This window comes from Xylocopa sonorina, unplaced genomic scaffold (assembly GCF_050948175.1).
Source record: "Xylocopa sonorina isolate GNS202 unplaced genomic scaffold, iyXylSono1_principal scaffold0014, whole genome shotgun sequence".
NCBI lineage: Eukaryota > Metazoa > Arthropoda > Insecta > Hymenoptera > Apidae > Xylocopa > Xylocopa sonorina.
Genome location: NW_027490090.1, coordinates 4,692,117 through 4,707,683, shown reverse-complemented (window position 1 = coordinate 4,707,683; position 15,567 = coordinate 4,692,117). Strand labels below are relative to the sequence as shown.

At 49.0% G+C, this 15,567-nt stretch overlaps 2 protein-coding genes across 2 annotated transcripts; one reads left to right on the top strand and one right to left on the bottom strand.

The window, feature by feature from the left end:
* The first annotated feature begins 1,946 nt into the window (after positions 1–1,946).
* LOC143431779 (uncharacterized) lies at positions 1,947–3,965 on the top strand. Its single transcript, XM_076908717.1, has 4 exons — positions 1,947–2,399; positions 2,479–2,617; positions 2,667–3,010; positions 3,846–3,965. The coding sequence occupies exons 1-4, from the start codon at positions 1,947–1,949 to the stop codon at positions 3,963–3,965; spliced, it is 1,056 nt and encodes a 351-aa protein (XP_076764832.1).
* Positions 3,966–13,788: 9,823 nt separating this feature from the next.
* LOC143431778 (uncharacterized) lies at positions 13,789–14,349 on the bottom strand. The gene is made up of 2 exons (XM_076908716.1): positions 14,221–14,349; positions 13,789–14,130 (listed from the first exon to the last, which is right to left on the bottom strand). Exons 1-2 carry the CDS (start codon positions 14,347–14,349, stop codon positions 13,789–13,791), a joined length of 471 nt encoding a protein of 156 aa, XP_076764831.1.
* Between the last annotated feature and the right edge of the window lie 1,218 nt (positions 14,350–15,567).

Sequence of the window (15,567 nt, the reverse complement as noted above, 5' to 3'; positions counted from 1 at the left end):
CCGCACTTCGCTCGTTTGGCCGGAAGGTTGGACAAACTCACGACTCATTTGAGTCGCATCATACCCAACCTTGGCGGTCTGGACCAGCGGGTGCGCCGCCTCTCTTGTGGTGTCATTAAAAGTCTGGCACTGTACGGTGCCCCCGTTTAAGCCGACGTATTGTCGGCGAATCGGTGAAGTGGCGGGACGAATTGTCCCGTCACGGAGACCACTGGACCGTCGGGGCAATCCTGCCCATCCTAGATAGATGGGTAAGTCGTCGCAACGGACGGCAGACGTTCGGTGCCACACACGTGCTCATTGAGCATGGTTGCTTCGGTCGGTACTTGTGCCGCATCGGACGCGAGGCAATTGAGCGGGGCCACCATTTTGGCGCCGCGAAAGACCCGGCGCGACACACTCTTTAGCAGCGTCCTGTCCGAGAGGTGCCGTGTCGGGCATTAGTATTGGAGGTGGGTCCGGACCTCTCGTTGTCGGGCATTCTGCCGCGGATGCTTAGTCGCGGGAGCGTCTGGCAGGCCATGTTTTCCTTTCGCGAGGAGGTCATGGTCGCGAAGGAAACCGCTGAGGGGGCTAGGGAGTAATCCCTGCCCGCTCGATGTCGCCTACGGGATGGGCGTCCTAGACGTTTGCCTCGCTCCGCCCCACGCAGGGGGGGGGGAGCTTCCATCTTAGGGTGGGTGTCGCTCCTAAGAACCCTTCGAGCGGTGAGACTTCATCACCTTCGCCGCGCCTGCGGGCCACGATGGCGGCCATTACGCCTCAGAGGTCACGACTCGGCATTCGACGGGTCGTGGTATCGGGTCTGACGCACCCGGGGCACCCAGTCCGTCCGGGCCACGCCTGGACCGAGACGTTGATGACACTCGTGCGGGGAGGATCACTTCGGTGGTCGTGCCCCACGTCTTTGCACGGGTGTCGTCCGGGGGGGCGCGGTCGGTGCATTTGGGGAAATGTGCCGGCCATTGCACGCGTCCCCCAGGCCAGGTGGCTGCGTGACCCAGCCATCGTTCATTCCACGGATGGGAGAGTGTTTCTCGTGGACCACACTCCTCTTCGGGAAGAGGGTCCTCCCAGTCACCATGGTGAACCCCGCGAGGGGGGGGGGGGGGGGCGGACCGAACGTGTTCGTCCAGAGTTCCCAGTCCACTCCCAGCAGCGTCGAGGACGGTCACCGTGGGGTTTTAGCCGTTAAGTGACCGGCATACCCCAGGAGTTCCCCAGCTCTTTCCCAGCTTTGCATGGAGTCCTTTATTACAAAACTGGGCGCCCATATAAGTTTGCTTTAAACAAGCTTCCAACGTGGGCACCTCCAACAACGGAGACGATGTACCCTCAGCTCCTCGGGAGGGTGATCGGTACATTGTTCCCATCTGGGGATGCGCCGGACACCTTTCTGGGGCAGGTGAACTGTCCCTAGTATGACTGGTCCACCGAGCTGGAGGTGTCGGAAGAGGAGTTAGCCGGGGCTGTGCGAACGCCACAGGGCTCGGAATACGGCACCGGGCCCTGATGATATCCCCGGCCGCGCGTTGTCGATGGCCCTTTGCGTCCTCGGTCCCCGTCTTCGGCGGCTTTTTACAGCCGTCTTGAGGACGGGCACCTTCCCACTTCGGTGACGTGTTGGACGCCTGGTTCTCCTTAGAAAAGAGGGCCGGAACGTGGAGTCTCCCTCCGCATATCCTCCTATTGTGCTCCTGGATGAGGTGGAGATGCTCTTTGAGCGCATCGTAGCATTCCGCCTCCTCAGGCACCTGTCGCATGATGGACCCGATCTGGCCGATTGGCATTTCGACTTCAAGGGGGGAGGGGGCGGTCCACAATCGATGCAATTAATGGGCGCAGCCACTTCCACGGGCTCAGCCACTTCCAGGGGATGATTAGCATTAGCTATTTCCTTGGATATTAATAATGCTTTTAATACCCTCTCCTGAGAGGCCATCCGCATGGGACTCGAGACTCATCGAGTCTCCATGTACCTGCGGGTAGCGAACGGGTCGTACTTGCGTGGCAGGTGCATTGAGTACATTGATCGCTATGGTGTTTATCATCGGCGGGAGACTAGTCGCGGCATACCTCAGGGGTCCGTTTTAGAACCATTGTTATGGAACCTGGGGTACGACGCGACTCTGCGTATCCTCCTCCCCATAGGAGTGAGTATCGTCTGCAACGCGGACGATACGATATTGATAACCTGTGGGAGCACACCGGGGAGGACTGTCCGACAAGCCGAGGTGGGATTGGTCCCCGTGGCCTCCCGGGTCCAAAGACTGGGCCTAGAATTGGCTCCTCGCAAAACAGAGGCTATGTGGTTCCTCGATCACAGCCACCGCCTCAGTTCTTATGAGAGACAACTACTGGTACGGACTCTGGTCTGGATAAGTAATGTCGGCATCCAGGTAGACGAGATGAAGTATCTCGGTCTCCATCTGGATGGCTCTTGGAGTTTTGAGCGCCATTTTTTGCTACTGGCCCCAGGTTGGAACGTATGGCGGCCAATCTTGGCCGTCTTTTGCCCAATCTGGAGGGTCCAGACGGGAAGGTTCGCCGCCTTTATGCGGGTATCGCGCGGAGTATGACCCGATACGGGGCCCCTATGTGGTCAGATTATCTGATGGTCAGTCTTCGCAGCAAACAGTTGCTGTGAAGCGTTTGGCGGCAACTAGCCATCAGAGTCATCAGGGGATACCGCACGGAGTCTTATGAGACGGCGACAACTTTGGCGGGGCTACCACTATTAGCTCTCCTGGCGGATGCGGGTGCCTATGTTTATAGTCAGCTACGCAGTCGCCAGGATGACTCGGCCACGCCAGAATTAGTGAGAAAAGTGCTAAAGCTCCAAGCTCAGCAGTCTGTTTTGAATACGTGGCGGAAGCTACTCAACTCCCGCCACGGAAGTCATAGGACCGTCGGAGTGGTTCTGCACATCATATCAAGATGGGTAGACAGCAGCCATGGCCAGCTTACCTTCCAGACCACGCAGATGCTCACCGGGCATGGATGCTGGTCGGTGAGTACCTACGCCGGATCGGCAGGGAAGACACAGGCTTCTGGATGACGTGGGAGGAGTGCTAAGACGCCAGGCCCACCTACCAACGTTCGTTTAGGGGGATTTTAACGCTCACTTAACGCTTTGGAACTACTCAAGAACAAATCAACGTGGTCACTCTACGATGGACTGGATAGCTTCCATAAATTTAAAACTATTAAGTCACAGAAATGCCAGTACGTGCGTGCGTCAACAGGGCGAGAGTAAGGTCGACTTCTCGTTCGCAAATGGCGCCGCCGCTCGTAGAGTCACGTAGTGGATCGTAGATACGCCTGAAACCTTATCGGATCATCTATATATAAGGATCAGCGTTTCTACATTTCAAGAAAGAAGAGCAGCGACGAAGAAACAAAATAAATGGTTGCTGAAAAGGATGGACGACGATGCCTTTATGGCAGCGACCCTCGTAACCCCGTTCGCTGGTGGAGTGATGAAATATCACGCTTCCGTGCGGATACCACGATCGCACGGAGAAATTTCACGAGATACCGGAAATGGCGAAATTCCATTCCGGAAAGAAGATAGCAACTCTATGAAATCTACAAGGAGAGAAAAATACAGTTGCAAGCTGTTACAAAGAAGTTGAAATCACGAGTCTGGGACGAGCTGTTCCAAATTTTGCGAATAAATTACGACCATGGACGCCCCCATTGACGGAAATAATGGAGACTTCGTTTCTGGAAGGAGTCGTCGACACGCTCTTCGCGTCAGAAGATCCAACTTCGGAACAAATAACCAAAATTCTTCGAATACTTTATATAATTCGAGAATAAACAACCCGAATACCTGGTCACAGGAATACGAAATGTCCGAGGAGGAAATGGCTCGCACCATCAAAAGAATGACAAAGAAGAATACCGCGCCCGGGCCAGATGGAATCCCAGGATGGCATGTAGCATCCTCGGCCCAAGACTGAGAAAATTATTTTCGACGTGCTTGAAGACCGGGATGCTTCTCTCAAGATGGAAAACCGGCAGATTGGTTCTTCTCAGTAAGCCGGGAAAACCCGAAGACTCTCCGTCCGCGTTCAGACCGATAGTTTTGCTCGACGAGATTGGGAAATTGTCGAAAGAATAGTTCAGGATCGACTTGTCGAGCACCTGTCGCGCATCGGATCGGATCTGGAACATAATCAGTATGGTTTTCGAGCAGGAAGATCTTCGATCTGAGTACAGGTGGGTAGCTGGAACTGTTCGAAAAAGTTCCCGGCTATCCTCCGCGACGTGCAGAATAAACCACCGCAGGGTTTTAGTTGGTAAGAGCCCGACATAGCCATGGATTTCCCAAAGAATCCATGGTATTCATGAGGATTTCCCTGCATTAAAGAAAAAGGTTAGATTAGGTTAGGAACCATTGGGTTCTAAAGTTGTTGCAGTTTTGCAACAACATGTGCCATACCCATATCCTTGTAGTGGAACCTGGTAACACGGGAATTTTCCGGTGGCTAACGGGGCTCTGGCTTTTTGGGAATCGTGGAAGATGATGTAGCCTCCTCGATAATCTAGGGCGACGCCGGCGGGATCTTCGGATCCTGGCAGGACCTCTCATGCCAGTAAGACCCAGAGCGAGGGGATGAAAAGGCTGAACCGGTTCTCATCCCAGGAGGCCACGGCCAGTCAGGCCGTGATACGGAGGGTTGCGTCCCCGGTATCCCCATAGCACGGCAGGGGTGGTGCGATCCCTGTCGTCATTACCGTAAACCCATGATCATGGTTCGCCGGAACGAGAGACTTGCCTTCATTGGCCGGCCCGCGAGGGGATAAACCTCTATAAAAAGTCCCTTGTCTCAAACTGCGGTCCGCTATGAGGGGGCGCGCCCAGTCCTTTGCGGCTGTGTGGCCGGTGGGTGCACCGGTCTTTAGCAGACCAACCCCGGGATACCTGGCGCCACCCGGGGTATTAAGCCTTATCCCGATATGACGGCTCTGTCGGGGGTGACATTATTTCAGACCCCACTCCTGGGATATATTATGGAGTCCTTAAATATAAAACTGGAGAAGGTGGGGAAAAAGAGGAGGAGCAGGGGGGGCACGGAGCCCCGAGGGTGCCCCCAGATAGTGCGGAGTGAGGCGGTCTCCGCTGAGAGGCGCAAGAGATTAGAGGCCCTGTCTGGGAGAAGTGAACGTCTTGCTAGTAGCATACGTCCCTCGTCCCGAGCAGAGGAAATAGCGCCCTTGGACGCTGGAGAGGAGGACACCGGCGAGCCCAGCCGATCACGGGCTTCTTCGGTGTCCGCCAGATCACCTATCGCTCTATCGGTGAGGGCAGAGAACAGCGACTCCGCTGAGACCTATCCCTCCCCCTTATCGACACGCTCTGTGCTCTTCAAGCAATTGAGGGAGCACAGAGAGAGGAGCGGTCGCCCGGAGGCTGACGAACGAAGGCTGAAATATCTGCATTTCTAGGGGAGATATTGAATATAGGCACCATATTACTTCCAAATTTGAAGGAATATTGGTCAACTACGCATAACACAAAAATACCGTATTTTGGAGAAATATTTAGAAGAGATAGATTTCTCCAGATTTTTTGGATGCTCCATGCAAATAAGAAAGCAGCACTTGAACAAAATATAAGAACACGAAGCGAAAAAATCAGTAATTATTTACATTACCTTGACACGATGTTCCGAGAAAACTTTGTATAAGGTAGAGAATTGTCTATTAACGAAGCAGTAGTCAAATTCAAGAGAAAAATAAGTTTTGTAACGTATAACCCAAATGAGCCCACAAAATGGGGGTTCCGGTCGTATGTCTGCTCTCAGCCACCACAGCAAGGAACCATACGAATCGTATACTGTATGCATTCATGTATTAGTTTACACTTTTTCTAAACAAACATCAATGCCTAAGAAACCTATTCATGAACCAATTTGGTGCTCATATCAATTGGAAATAACGAAATCCAATCAAAACAAATGCTGTCATCCAGCGCTCGCCATGCAAGACGCAGTGGCGAGTCAGTCGTTTTCCGAATGTAACGGAGTCGAAAACATTCGACGATACCTTGTAAAATTCCGAAGAATACTTTTGCAAAAAGAACTTAGACATTCTTTCTTCTTAAAATTTTTTAAAATAATTCTTCAAATTGGCAAAAAGAAAGTTATCGCAAGAAGTGTTTTCTGAAACTGATAGTAGTGATGAAGAGTTTCATTTTGACAGCTTGAATACTGACTCTGATAGAGAAAGTGATAACGTTGACAGTGATATAGTTCCCGTGAAACGACGAGTAAGGCAACTAATTATATCCAGCGACGGTGAAGCAGAAGAAAATGATCAAAATGAGAACAGTAATATAAACAAATTTACTACTTGGAGAGACATTACGCACACAGATCAGCCACAATTCAAAACTAATTATTCGACGGGATCGAAGACTGTTGGACCGAATGTACCCATGAATTGCACGGAATCTATCGATTTTTTCAGACTCTTTTTCACAGACACACTGCTTGAAAAAATTGTACTAGAAACAAATAAATATGGCCAAAATAAAATAGAATAGCAGAGCTTATCTGATCGATCAACATGGAATAAATAGATCGATGTGACGAAGGAAGAGCTAACAGCTTTTTTGGGTGTAATCCTGAACATGGGTACAATATCAATGCCTAACATCAAATATTATTGGACCAAGGATCATATTGGAAATATACCATTTTTTGGAAATACTTTTCGAAGGGAAAGATTTCTCCGAATCTTTTGGATGTTACATCTGAATGAAAATGTTTCCAGAAGTACAAATGTAACAACGAGAATCCAAAAGGTGAGCAGCTTCATGGATTATATTGATGGCAAATTCCAAGAGTATTTTACACCGGATAGAGAGATATCCATCGATGAGTCTATTGTCAAATTTAAGGGCAAAATTAGTTTTATTACATATAATCCTAAAAAGCCCACCAAATGGGGCATCCGGATTTATGTATTGTCAGACGCACGTACAGGATACATATATACTATGCTTCCCTACTATGGAAGTGTTAGTACAGACACTCTCATCCCTTCGGACCTCCCTGTCAGTTCAAGGATTGTCTTACAATTGTATCACAGGCTATTGACCGCAAATCCTCAGGGAAAGGGATATCACATCTTTACGGATAGATATTTTACACGGATCCCATTAGCGCAGGAACTTCTAAAACTAAACTGTTATTTAACTGGTACAATTATAAAAAACAGAAAATATGTACCAGTTGTGATTAAAAAACCAGCTGTAACAAAAAATAATACTGTCGTTGCTTACCGATTAGGCGATATTCTATTATTGAGGTGGAAAGATGAAAGAATAGTCACCATACTAAGAAGTTACGATACCTCCGGCACGACAACAATACAAAGAAGGATAAAACACGTCACCGTCAACATTATCAAACCAAACGTCAACATTATCAAACCAAACGTTATTATAAATTACAACACGAATATGGGAGGTGTCGATAAGGCTGACCAATTAACAAGTTCATATTGCTTTATGGGAAAATCGTGCAAATGGTGGCGAAAACTTTTTTTCTGGAGATTAGAGGTGTGTACAATAAATAGTTACATTTTATACAAGGTGTCAGCTAGAAGAGAGAACAGGACCCCTATTACACATTTTACGTTCGTCTGAAAATTGGTGTCACAACTGGTAGGTGATTTTCGTGATGGAGCACAATCAAAACCAGGAAGACGATCGACCTCCGATAAGGAGGAAAGACTTAATGGGAAACTGCATATATTGCGGCATTGTGAAAATGTAAAAAGTAAAGATTGTAGTGTATGTTCACACAGAAAGATTCGGGGCGGAAGGCACCAAACCAATTATTTTTGCGATACATGCACTCGAAAGCCAGGCCTCCACGTTGGAAAATGTTTTGAAAGATACCACACGATGGAGAACTATAAAACGTAATTTTTATACAAAAACATATTACTAGATGATTTTATTAAATAAAGATATATCTAAAGTTCACAAAAGAATTACCAAATCTTGTTTATCCATCGTAATCTTACGTATTACGTATCCCTGCTCTTTCGACGGAAATTAATTCCGACCAGTACGATACCCATGTCCAAATTTAATACATCCGCAAAAGGTTAATCATAGTTCCTAAATTCCAATTCATCTATCATCTTGTATCCCCTTACTAATCCTGTCCTCTGTCCTTTACTTGTTCGCTGATCTTTGTACCTTAACTCACTCACCCTCAACCATATACCAGCTAGTTTTCGCCATAGCTCAGATATTCTGTAGTCATTACTTACATCTAAATAAACCTCTGAAGCCTACCGATAAGTGTTGTACTCTATTCCTCAGAAACTATCCAAACTATAATCCTACAATTGGGTTCCTCCGACTCTCCTTATAATAATAAAGTAAAGTTCTTCAAAGAAAAAGTAATTAAAATAGCAGAAATTGTGAGAAGTTGTAAAGTAAACAGTTACCAATGGTAGATATAACCTTAATCGCCAGCATGCTCAACTGATATTAAATATATCATTGCATGATAATAATAATTTAGTACTAAGCTTTGATATACATAGTATTCCACGATATTATTATAATTTTTCATGAGAATGCTACTGTGAAAGAAAAATCATTACATTCAATATTTTAAAAATAATTGTAAACTAAAATAATTATAAAAATCGCAAGAACGAAAAAAGCTTTAAAACAGATAACGATCGATTTGTTCATCAATCGCGTAACTTCAAAATATTCATTTTCAGTGCCGAAGTATCGCTCTAGGTTATTGCGAAACAAAAGGTTGAACGCAAGTGCAATTGTTTCTGTCCTTATATGTAATGACCTGTGCATCAACTGCTTTTATTAATATATTGTTCATAATACTTTGACGCCGGCATGACCCACCGGTGGCCCATGCTTGTCTGTTTTATTGGGCGGCCTGACCCACCGGTGGCCCATGCTAAATTGTTCTGTGGGGCAGCATGCATCATCGATGGGCCATACTAAATTGTTCCGTGCGGTAGCATGCATCACCGATGGGCCACGTTTGTATATCAAAAAATACGTAGAATAAAATGCTATTTTATTGATTTAACATTATACATTAACATTTCTACCTTATAATCAAACATTTAACATAAAGTACATAACTTATAATAATCAATACATAAAATATAACAAAATATAACTACTTATATTACCGATGCAATTTTTTAAAACATTCTAAACAAAGTGCCGGTTTATCCGAACAACTGCTACAAAAGGTCTTTACTTTTTGGGTTTTATTTGTGGCGTACTGTGTACCTTTTAGGTTTGCTAAGCGTTTGTAACATTCTTTGCAGCTTCTCCTCATCTTCCTCACGGGTCCTTAGTGTGAACTTAAAAAATGTTTACTTCGTCTTACTATTGCTTCATCACTAGGGGAATTCTCACTTTTCAATAAATAATCAATAATTTTTTCCCTAAATTTTAAATTTTTATAACGGTTGGTTCCCCACTTTCTGTGTATGTACCACACATTTACTAAAGAGGTCCCGCATATTAGTTCTACGACAACTTTTCGGTACTATTTTACTGTTTTCCGTAAACTCCTATAATATGAACACATTTGGTTGGATATGTCAACTCCCTTTTTCGCATTGTTGTAAGAAAAAACTGTATCGGACTTTAATTTATTGTCTTTACCACGAATAATGGCGCAATTGTAAGATTTGGCAGTGGTTAGTATGCACAGGGGTCTTTTGTCTGTCCACATTAAAAATTTCACGCCGCTCCGATTTTGAAGAGAGATAATGTCGCCCCGTTTCTGTTTTTGTTTTGCCTGCGGCGGTAGAAATTTTCTATTCATTTTTACTGTACCCCAAATATAGGTTCTTTTAGTGAGAAGCTCTTCAAATGTGTTTTAACAATTTTTGCTTCGTTTTATCCGGAATAAATATGCGTATTATACGTATATCCGTCCGGAAGGCAGAATTTGTACAGTTTTATACCGTACTTGTGCCGCTTACCCGGTATGTATTGACGAAAATTAAGCCGTCCCTTCCATGGAACCATGGGTTCATCAACTACTATATTTTTATCGGGTTTTACTATATCTTTGATCGTACGAAGAATTTTGTCAATTATATTTCGGAGTTTATGTATCCGATCCTCGGTTCTAGCCGTAGCATTATCAGAAAAGTGCAAGTATTTCAATATTGCTAAGAATCGATCGCGTTTCATTGCATTCTTTATACGCGCATTCGCATACATCGTATTTGTGGACCAATATAGCCAAATTTCGGGTAGCTGCACTACACCCATGATGAGCAAGATACCGATAAAGATATTAAATTTGTCACCGGGTTCCATGCTTGTTGGTGGTGCCTCCTACCATATGCCGCATTCATCATACACTCTACGGCGTATCTATTTGTTTCTTCAACGATGATCTCCAAGAGCCTCTAATCTCTTGCGCCTCTCAGCGGAGGCCGCCTCACTCCGCACTACTTTTGGTAGCGCTCTCGGGGCTCCGACCCCCTCCTACCTCTCCTTTTTCTTCCCCCCTTCCCCAGTTTTATATTTTAGGACTCCATAATACGTCCTACGAGTGGGGTCGGAAATAATGTCACCCCCAACAGAGCAGCCATATTGGAGGAAGGGTAAATACCCCGGGTGGCGCCAGGTAACCCGTGGTTGGTCCGCTAACGACCGGTGCACCCACAGGCCACGCCCAGCCGCAGAGGACTGAGCGGGCCCCTAACCACAGCTTGAGGCATGGGACTTTTTATAGAGGTTTATCCCTTCGCGGGCTGGCCAATGAAGGCAAGCCCCCCGTTCCGGCGTAACCTGACCACCGGTTTACAGTAATTACGACAGGGGTCACACCACCCCTGCCGTGCTATCGGAATCCCGGGGACGCAACCCCCCGTACCACGGCCTGACTGGCTGTGGCCCCCTGGGATGAGACTCGTTTCAGCCTTTTCATCTCCCCGCTCTGGGCCTTACTGGCATGGGAAGCCCTGCGAGGATCCGAAGATCCCGCCGGCATCACCCTAGAGCGTCCACGATTCCCAAAAAGCCAGAGCCCCGTTAGCCATCGGTAAATTCCGGTGTTATCAGGTTCCACGACGAGGATGTAGGAATGGCACATGTTGCAAAACTGCAACAACTTTAGAACCCAAGGGTTCCTAACCTAACTTAACCTAATCTAACCTAATTTTTGCCTAACCTTTCTTGCATTCTAGATACGCTGATCCTTATATATAGATGATCCGATAAGGTTTCAGTTGTATCTACGATCCACTTCGTGACTCTACAAGCGGCGGCGCCATTTGCGAACGAGAAGTCGACCTTACTCTTGCCCTGTTGACGTACGCACGTACTGGCATTTCCGTGATTTAATAATTTTAAATTTATGGAAGCTGCCCAGCCTATCGTAAAGTGGCCGCGTTGATTCGTTCTTGAGGAGTTCCAAAGCGTTTTACCACCTCTCCCATTTCATCCAGAAGCCGGTAGAAATTTTGTAACGACCAGCTCGGCGGCGCGTATATTCTGATAACGATGCAATCCGGCCACGAAACGGCGACAAAACCTAGCCCCCGCGCAATGAGCGTGATCGGCCGGATGCGTGTCGGCGTCGCATGGATAATCGCGACCTTACATTCCTTATCGCTTATCTACGACGGCCTGTCGTGGATAAAATACGGTTCTGATGCCATCACTAATCCGACCACGCCGCTTTGCAAGTTCTCAATCATTAAACCTTGAAGTCTTGCGGCGTGGTTCAAATTAATTTCTAGAATTTGCGTAACTTTTAATTTTACGCAATCTCCATGACCTCCTCGCGGCTCTTCTCAGTTGCCGCGGACGCCTCGCGCGTGGCCTCTTCTATTTTCTTTTCTTCCGCGTGTTTGGTCGTCGCAGCTTTCTTCACTTCCTTCTTCGTGATCGGTTTTATCTTCGCAACGACGGGTCTGACGGGGAGAATTCTCAGCTTCTCCGTCCTCTTCGCGGGCGGTACCGGTTGGCACGCCTTTCCTCCCACTCTATGATCGGCCTGTCGCCCCACGACCTTGCACACGGGGCAGGTGGCGGTCTTCGCTTTGCAATCTGCGGAGAGATGTCCCGCCTCTCTGCATCGATAGCACACATTACGTCTATCATCGGGCTTCGTGCACTTGACGAACACGTGCCCAGTTTCCTAACACTTATAGCATATAAGCTGGCGCTTTTCGAACGCCTCTACTATCACAGACGTCCAATCGTATTTGATTTTGCGGTCTGCAGTGATCTTTTTGCTGCAACAATGGGGCATTGTATTATCATATGCCCCATTCCGTTGTGACCGTTTTTTTTTTTTGGTCCAGCGCGGATTTTCTCCTTGTTGCAGCCGCCGGCCGCCGCCGGCCGCCGCAATTGCTTCCGCAACATCATTTGCGGAGAGCGAGTCCTCTATTCGGTGGACTCGCATGTCTATCTTCTTCGACGGTTTCGTTATCTTCACTACTTCGCTGGTGAAGGCCGCTCGAAGCTTTGAAGCCAATAAGTCGACTTTCTCTTCAATCCCTTCCCCCGTTATATCCAAGAGAAGGGCCCCGGTAAGGGCTTTTTTCGCCCTAACTTCCTCTATTCCTATTTCGGCCAATTTTATTCGCTTTTTGGCCGTTGCCATCACGTCCGCGTAATTTGCGGCGCTTCCTTGCGGAAGCACGAGCGATACGGCGGCCGTGTTCGGGCTTTTCCCGATCTTCGGCATTTCCTTCTCTTTATTTTCTTTGGTCGGTGCTTTATTTCCGGTTTTGGCGCATTTTGTTGGCGCCCTCACTTTCTTGGGCGCTTCTTTCTTTGCATTTACGGCCGATTTGGCCATTCTGCCGAGGACCATCGTCCACGGCGTCTCTTGCGGAGTTTTTCCCGCAACTTGGTTATTCGTCGCGGTTTTTCCTTCCCTTCTGGTCGTCTGCTTGGCCACCTGCTCCTCCTGGATTCTTTCCATCCGCTTCTGGATGAAAGAAATCTCTTTTTACGCGTCCTTTTCCTCGCTCATCTCTTCTTTCTTGTTCGATGACGGAGGCGATTTTTCTTTCGCCTTTTCCATCAGTTTCTTCTTCTTTATCTCGGATTCTGCCCTTTTAGTTAGGGGGCTTTCCCCGTGACATACCTCCACGGATTCCACCCTTGGAGGAACCATCGGTTTCAGCGCAAAACGGGCCTCCGTTCGCGCCCAAAATTCGTCGAGGCGACCCTTTATCACATCGGCGAGTTTGTTCATAAGGACGTGGATATCAACGTCCTTTCTCGGCAATTTTTGTGCGGATCCTTCTGAACGTCACTACAACCTTTTTTGTAATATGGGGAAATCCATCATGGATACCCCGGACCCCCCCCCCCCCCCCCCCCGGGACTCCGGAGTTATGCCGAACTCCTAACGGCTAAAACTTCGCGGTGGCTACCATCGGCGCTACTAGGAGAGAATCGGGATCTTAAAATAAACACTACCGGTTCCCTCCCAGCGCCAAGACCCCCATGCTGCACTTGTACAATGCCAAGTAGAGTATAAAGATCTCCTACACTTGGAGACTGTTCTCGGCGACTCCGGGGCCACGCTAAAGTCGCCGTCACCACGAGAGAAGTTGTGTGCAATAACCCCCACCCGTCATGATCTGCAACTCCCCCCCCCCCCCCCCCCCCCGGACGACTTCCCGCGCAAAGACGTGGGGCATAACCACACTAAAGTGTGGTTTTCCGCGCACGGGAGGTCGTCCATCACCACACGTCATAAATGTGACCATGTAACGTCTTGGAGAGGTTTATGGAGGCCCCTCGACGGATGGCAGGGACAGGTCGTGGCCGAAGCATCCATGCCCGGTGAACACCTGCGTGGTCCGGAAGGTAAGCTGGCCATGGCTGCGGTCTACCCATCTTGACAAGAAGGGCAGAATCGCCCCGAAGGTCCTATGACTTCCGCGGCGGGAGTTGAGTAGCTCCCACCATGAATTCAAGAAAGACTGCCGGGCTTGGAGCTTGAGCGCCTCTCTCACTAACTCTGGCGGGGCAGAGTCATCCTGGCGACTGCGTAGCTGCCTGTAAACATGGGCATCCGTAGCCGCCAGGAGCTCTAACGGTGGTAGCACCGCCAGAGTTGTCGCTGCCTCATAGGACAGCGTGCGGTATTACCTAATGACTCTGATGGCCAGTTGCCGCCAAACACTTCGCAGCACTTGTTTGCTGCGACGACTGACCATCTGGTCATCTGACCACACAGAGGCCCCGTATTGCGCCATACTCCGCACGATGCCCGCGTAAAGGCGGCGAACCTTCCCGTCTGGACCGCCTAGGTTGGGCAAAAGACGGCCAAGATTGGCCGCCATACGTTCCAACCTGGGGGCCAGTTGCGAAAAATGGCGCTCAAAACTCCAAGAGCCATCCAGGTGGAGAACGAGATACTTTATCCCGTCTACCACCTAGGATGCCGTCGTTACAAATCCGCACCAAAGTCTGGGCCAGTGGCTGTGCCCCACAAGAACGGAAGCGGTGGTTATGGTCGAGGAACCACATTGCCTCCGTCTTGTGAGGAGCCAGCTCGAGACCCAGATTCCGGACCCGGGAAGCCACGACGGCTAATTCCACCTTGGCGCGTCGGACGATCCTCTCCGGTGTGCTCGCACAGGCAATCAGCATCGTATCGTCTGCATAGCAGACGATCTGATGCCTGAGGAGGGTGGGGGGAAGATACGCAGAGTCGCATTATACCCCAGGTTCCACATCAATGGTCCGAACAGGGACCCCTGGGGTATGCCGCGGCTAATCTCCCTCTGATGGTAAATACCATACCAACCCATGTACTCAATACACCTGCCGCGCAGGTACGGCCCGATGGCCACCCGCTGGTACACGGGGACTGGATGCGTTTCGAGTCCCCTGCGGATGGTCTCCCGGGCGAACGTATTAAAAAGCATTGCTGATATCTGAAGATACAGCTAATGCCAACCTTCCCCTGGAAGTGGCCGAGCCCGTGTAGGAGCCGAACGTCACAATGCATGGCATCTATCGTGGACTGCCCCCCCCCCCCCCCTGAAGCCGAACTGGCACTCGGCCAGATCGGGTCCATCACGCGATAGGTGCCTCGAGAGGCGGGAAGCTACGATACGCTCGTAAAGCTTCGCCACCTCATCCAGGAGCACAATTGGTCGGTATGCGGAAGGAGACTCCGCGTCACGGGCCTCCTTCCTAAGGAGGACCAGGCGTCCGAACAATATAGCGACCACGCTCCCGAGGAGCTGGGGGTCCATCGTCTCGGTTATTGGAGGCGCCCAAGTTCGATGTTTGTTTACAGCAAACTTATATCGGCGTCCCCACGGATCCCGATCCAGGGGGCGGAGGAGTCCGTCCCAAGCTTCAGCTTTGGCCCTCCTAATGGCCTGCTGTAGGTGAACCGTCAAATGACGATATTCAGCGTACAGCAGTGCCGTTCGCGCCTCGTCGCGATGTCTCCGTCTGCGAGACCTTACGTACTGGCGTCAGGCTGCAGCGCAGTTTTCCCGCAATTCTGCAATTGCAGCCGACCACCAGTACGCGGGCCGCCGAGG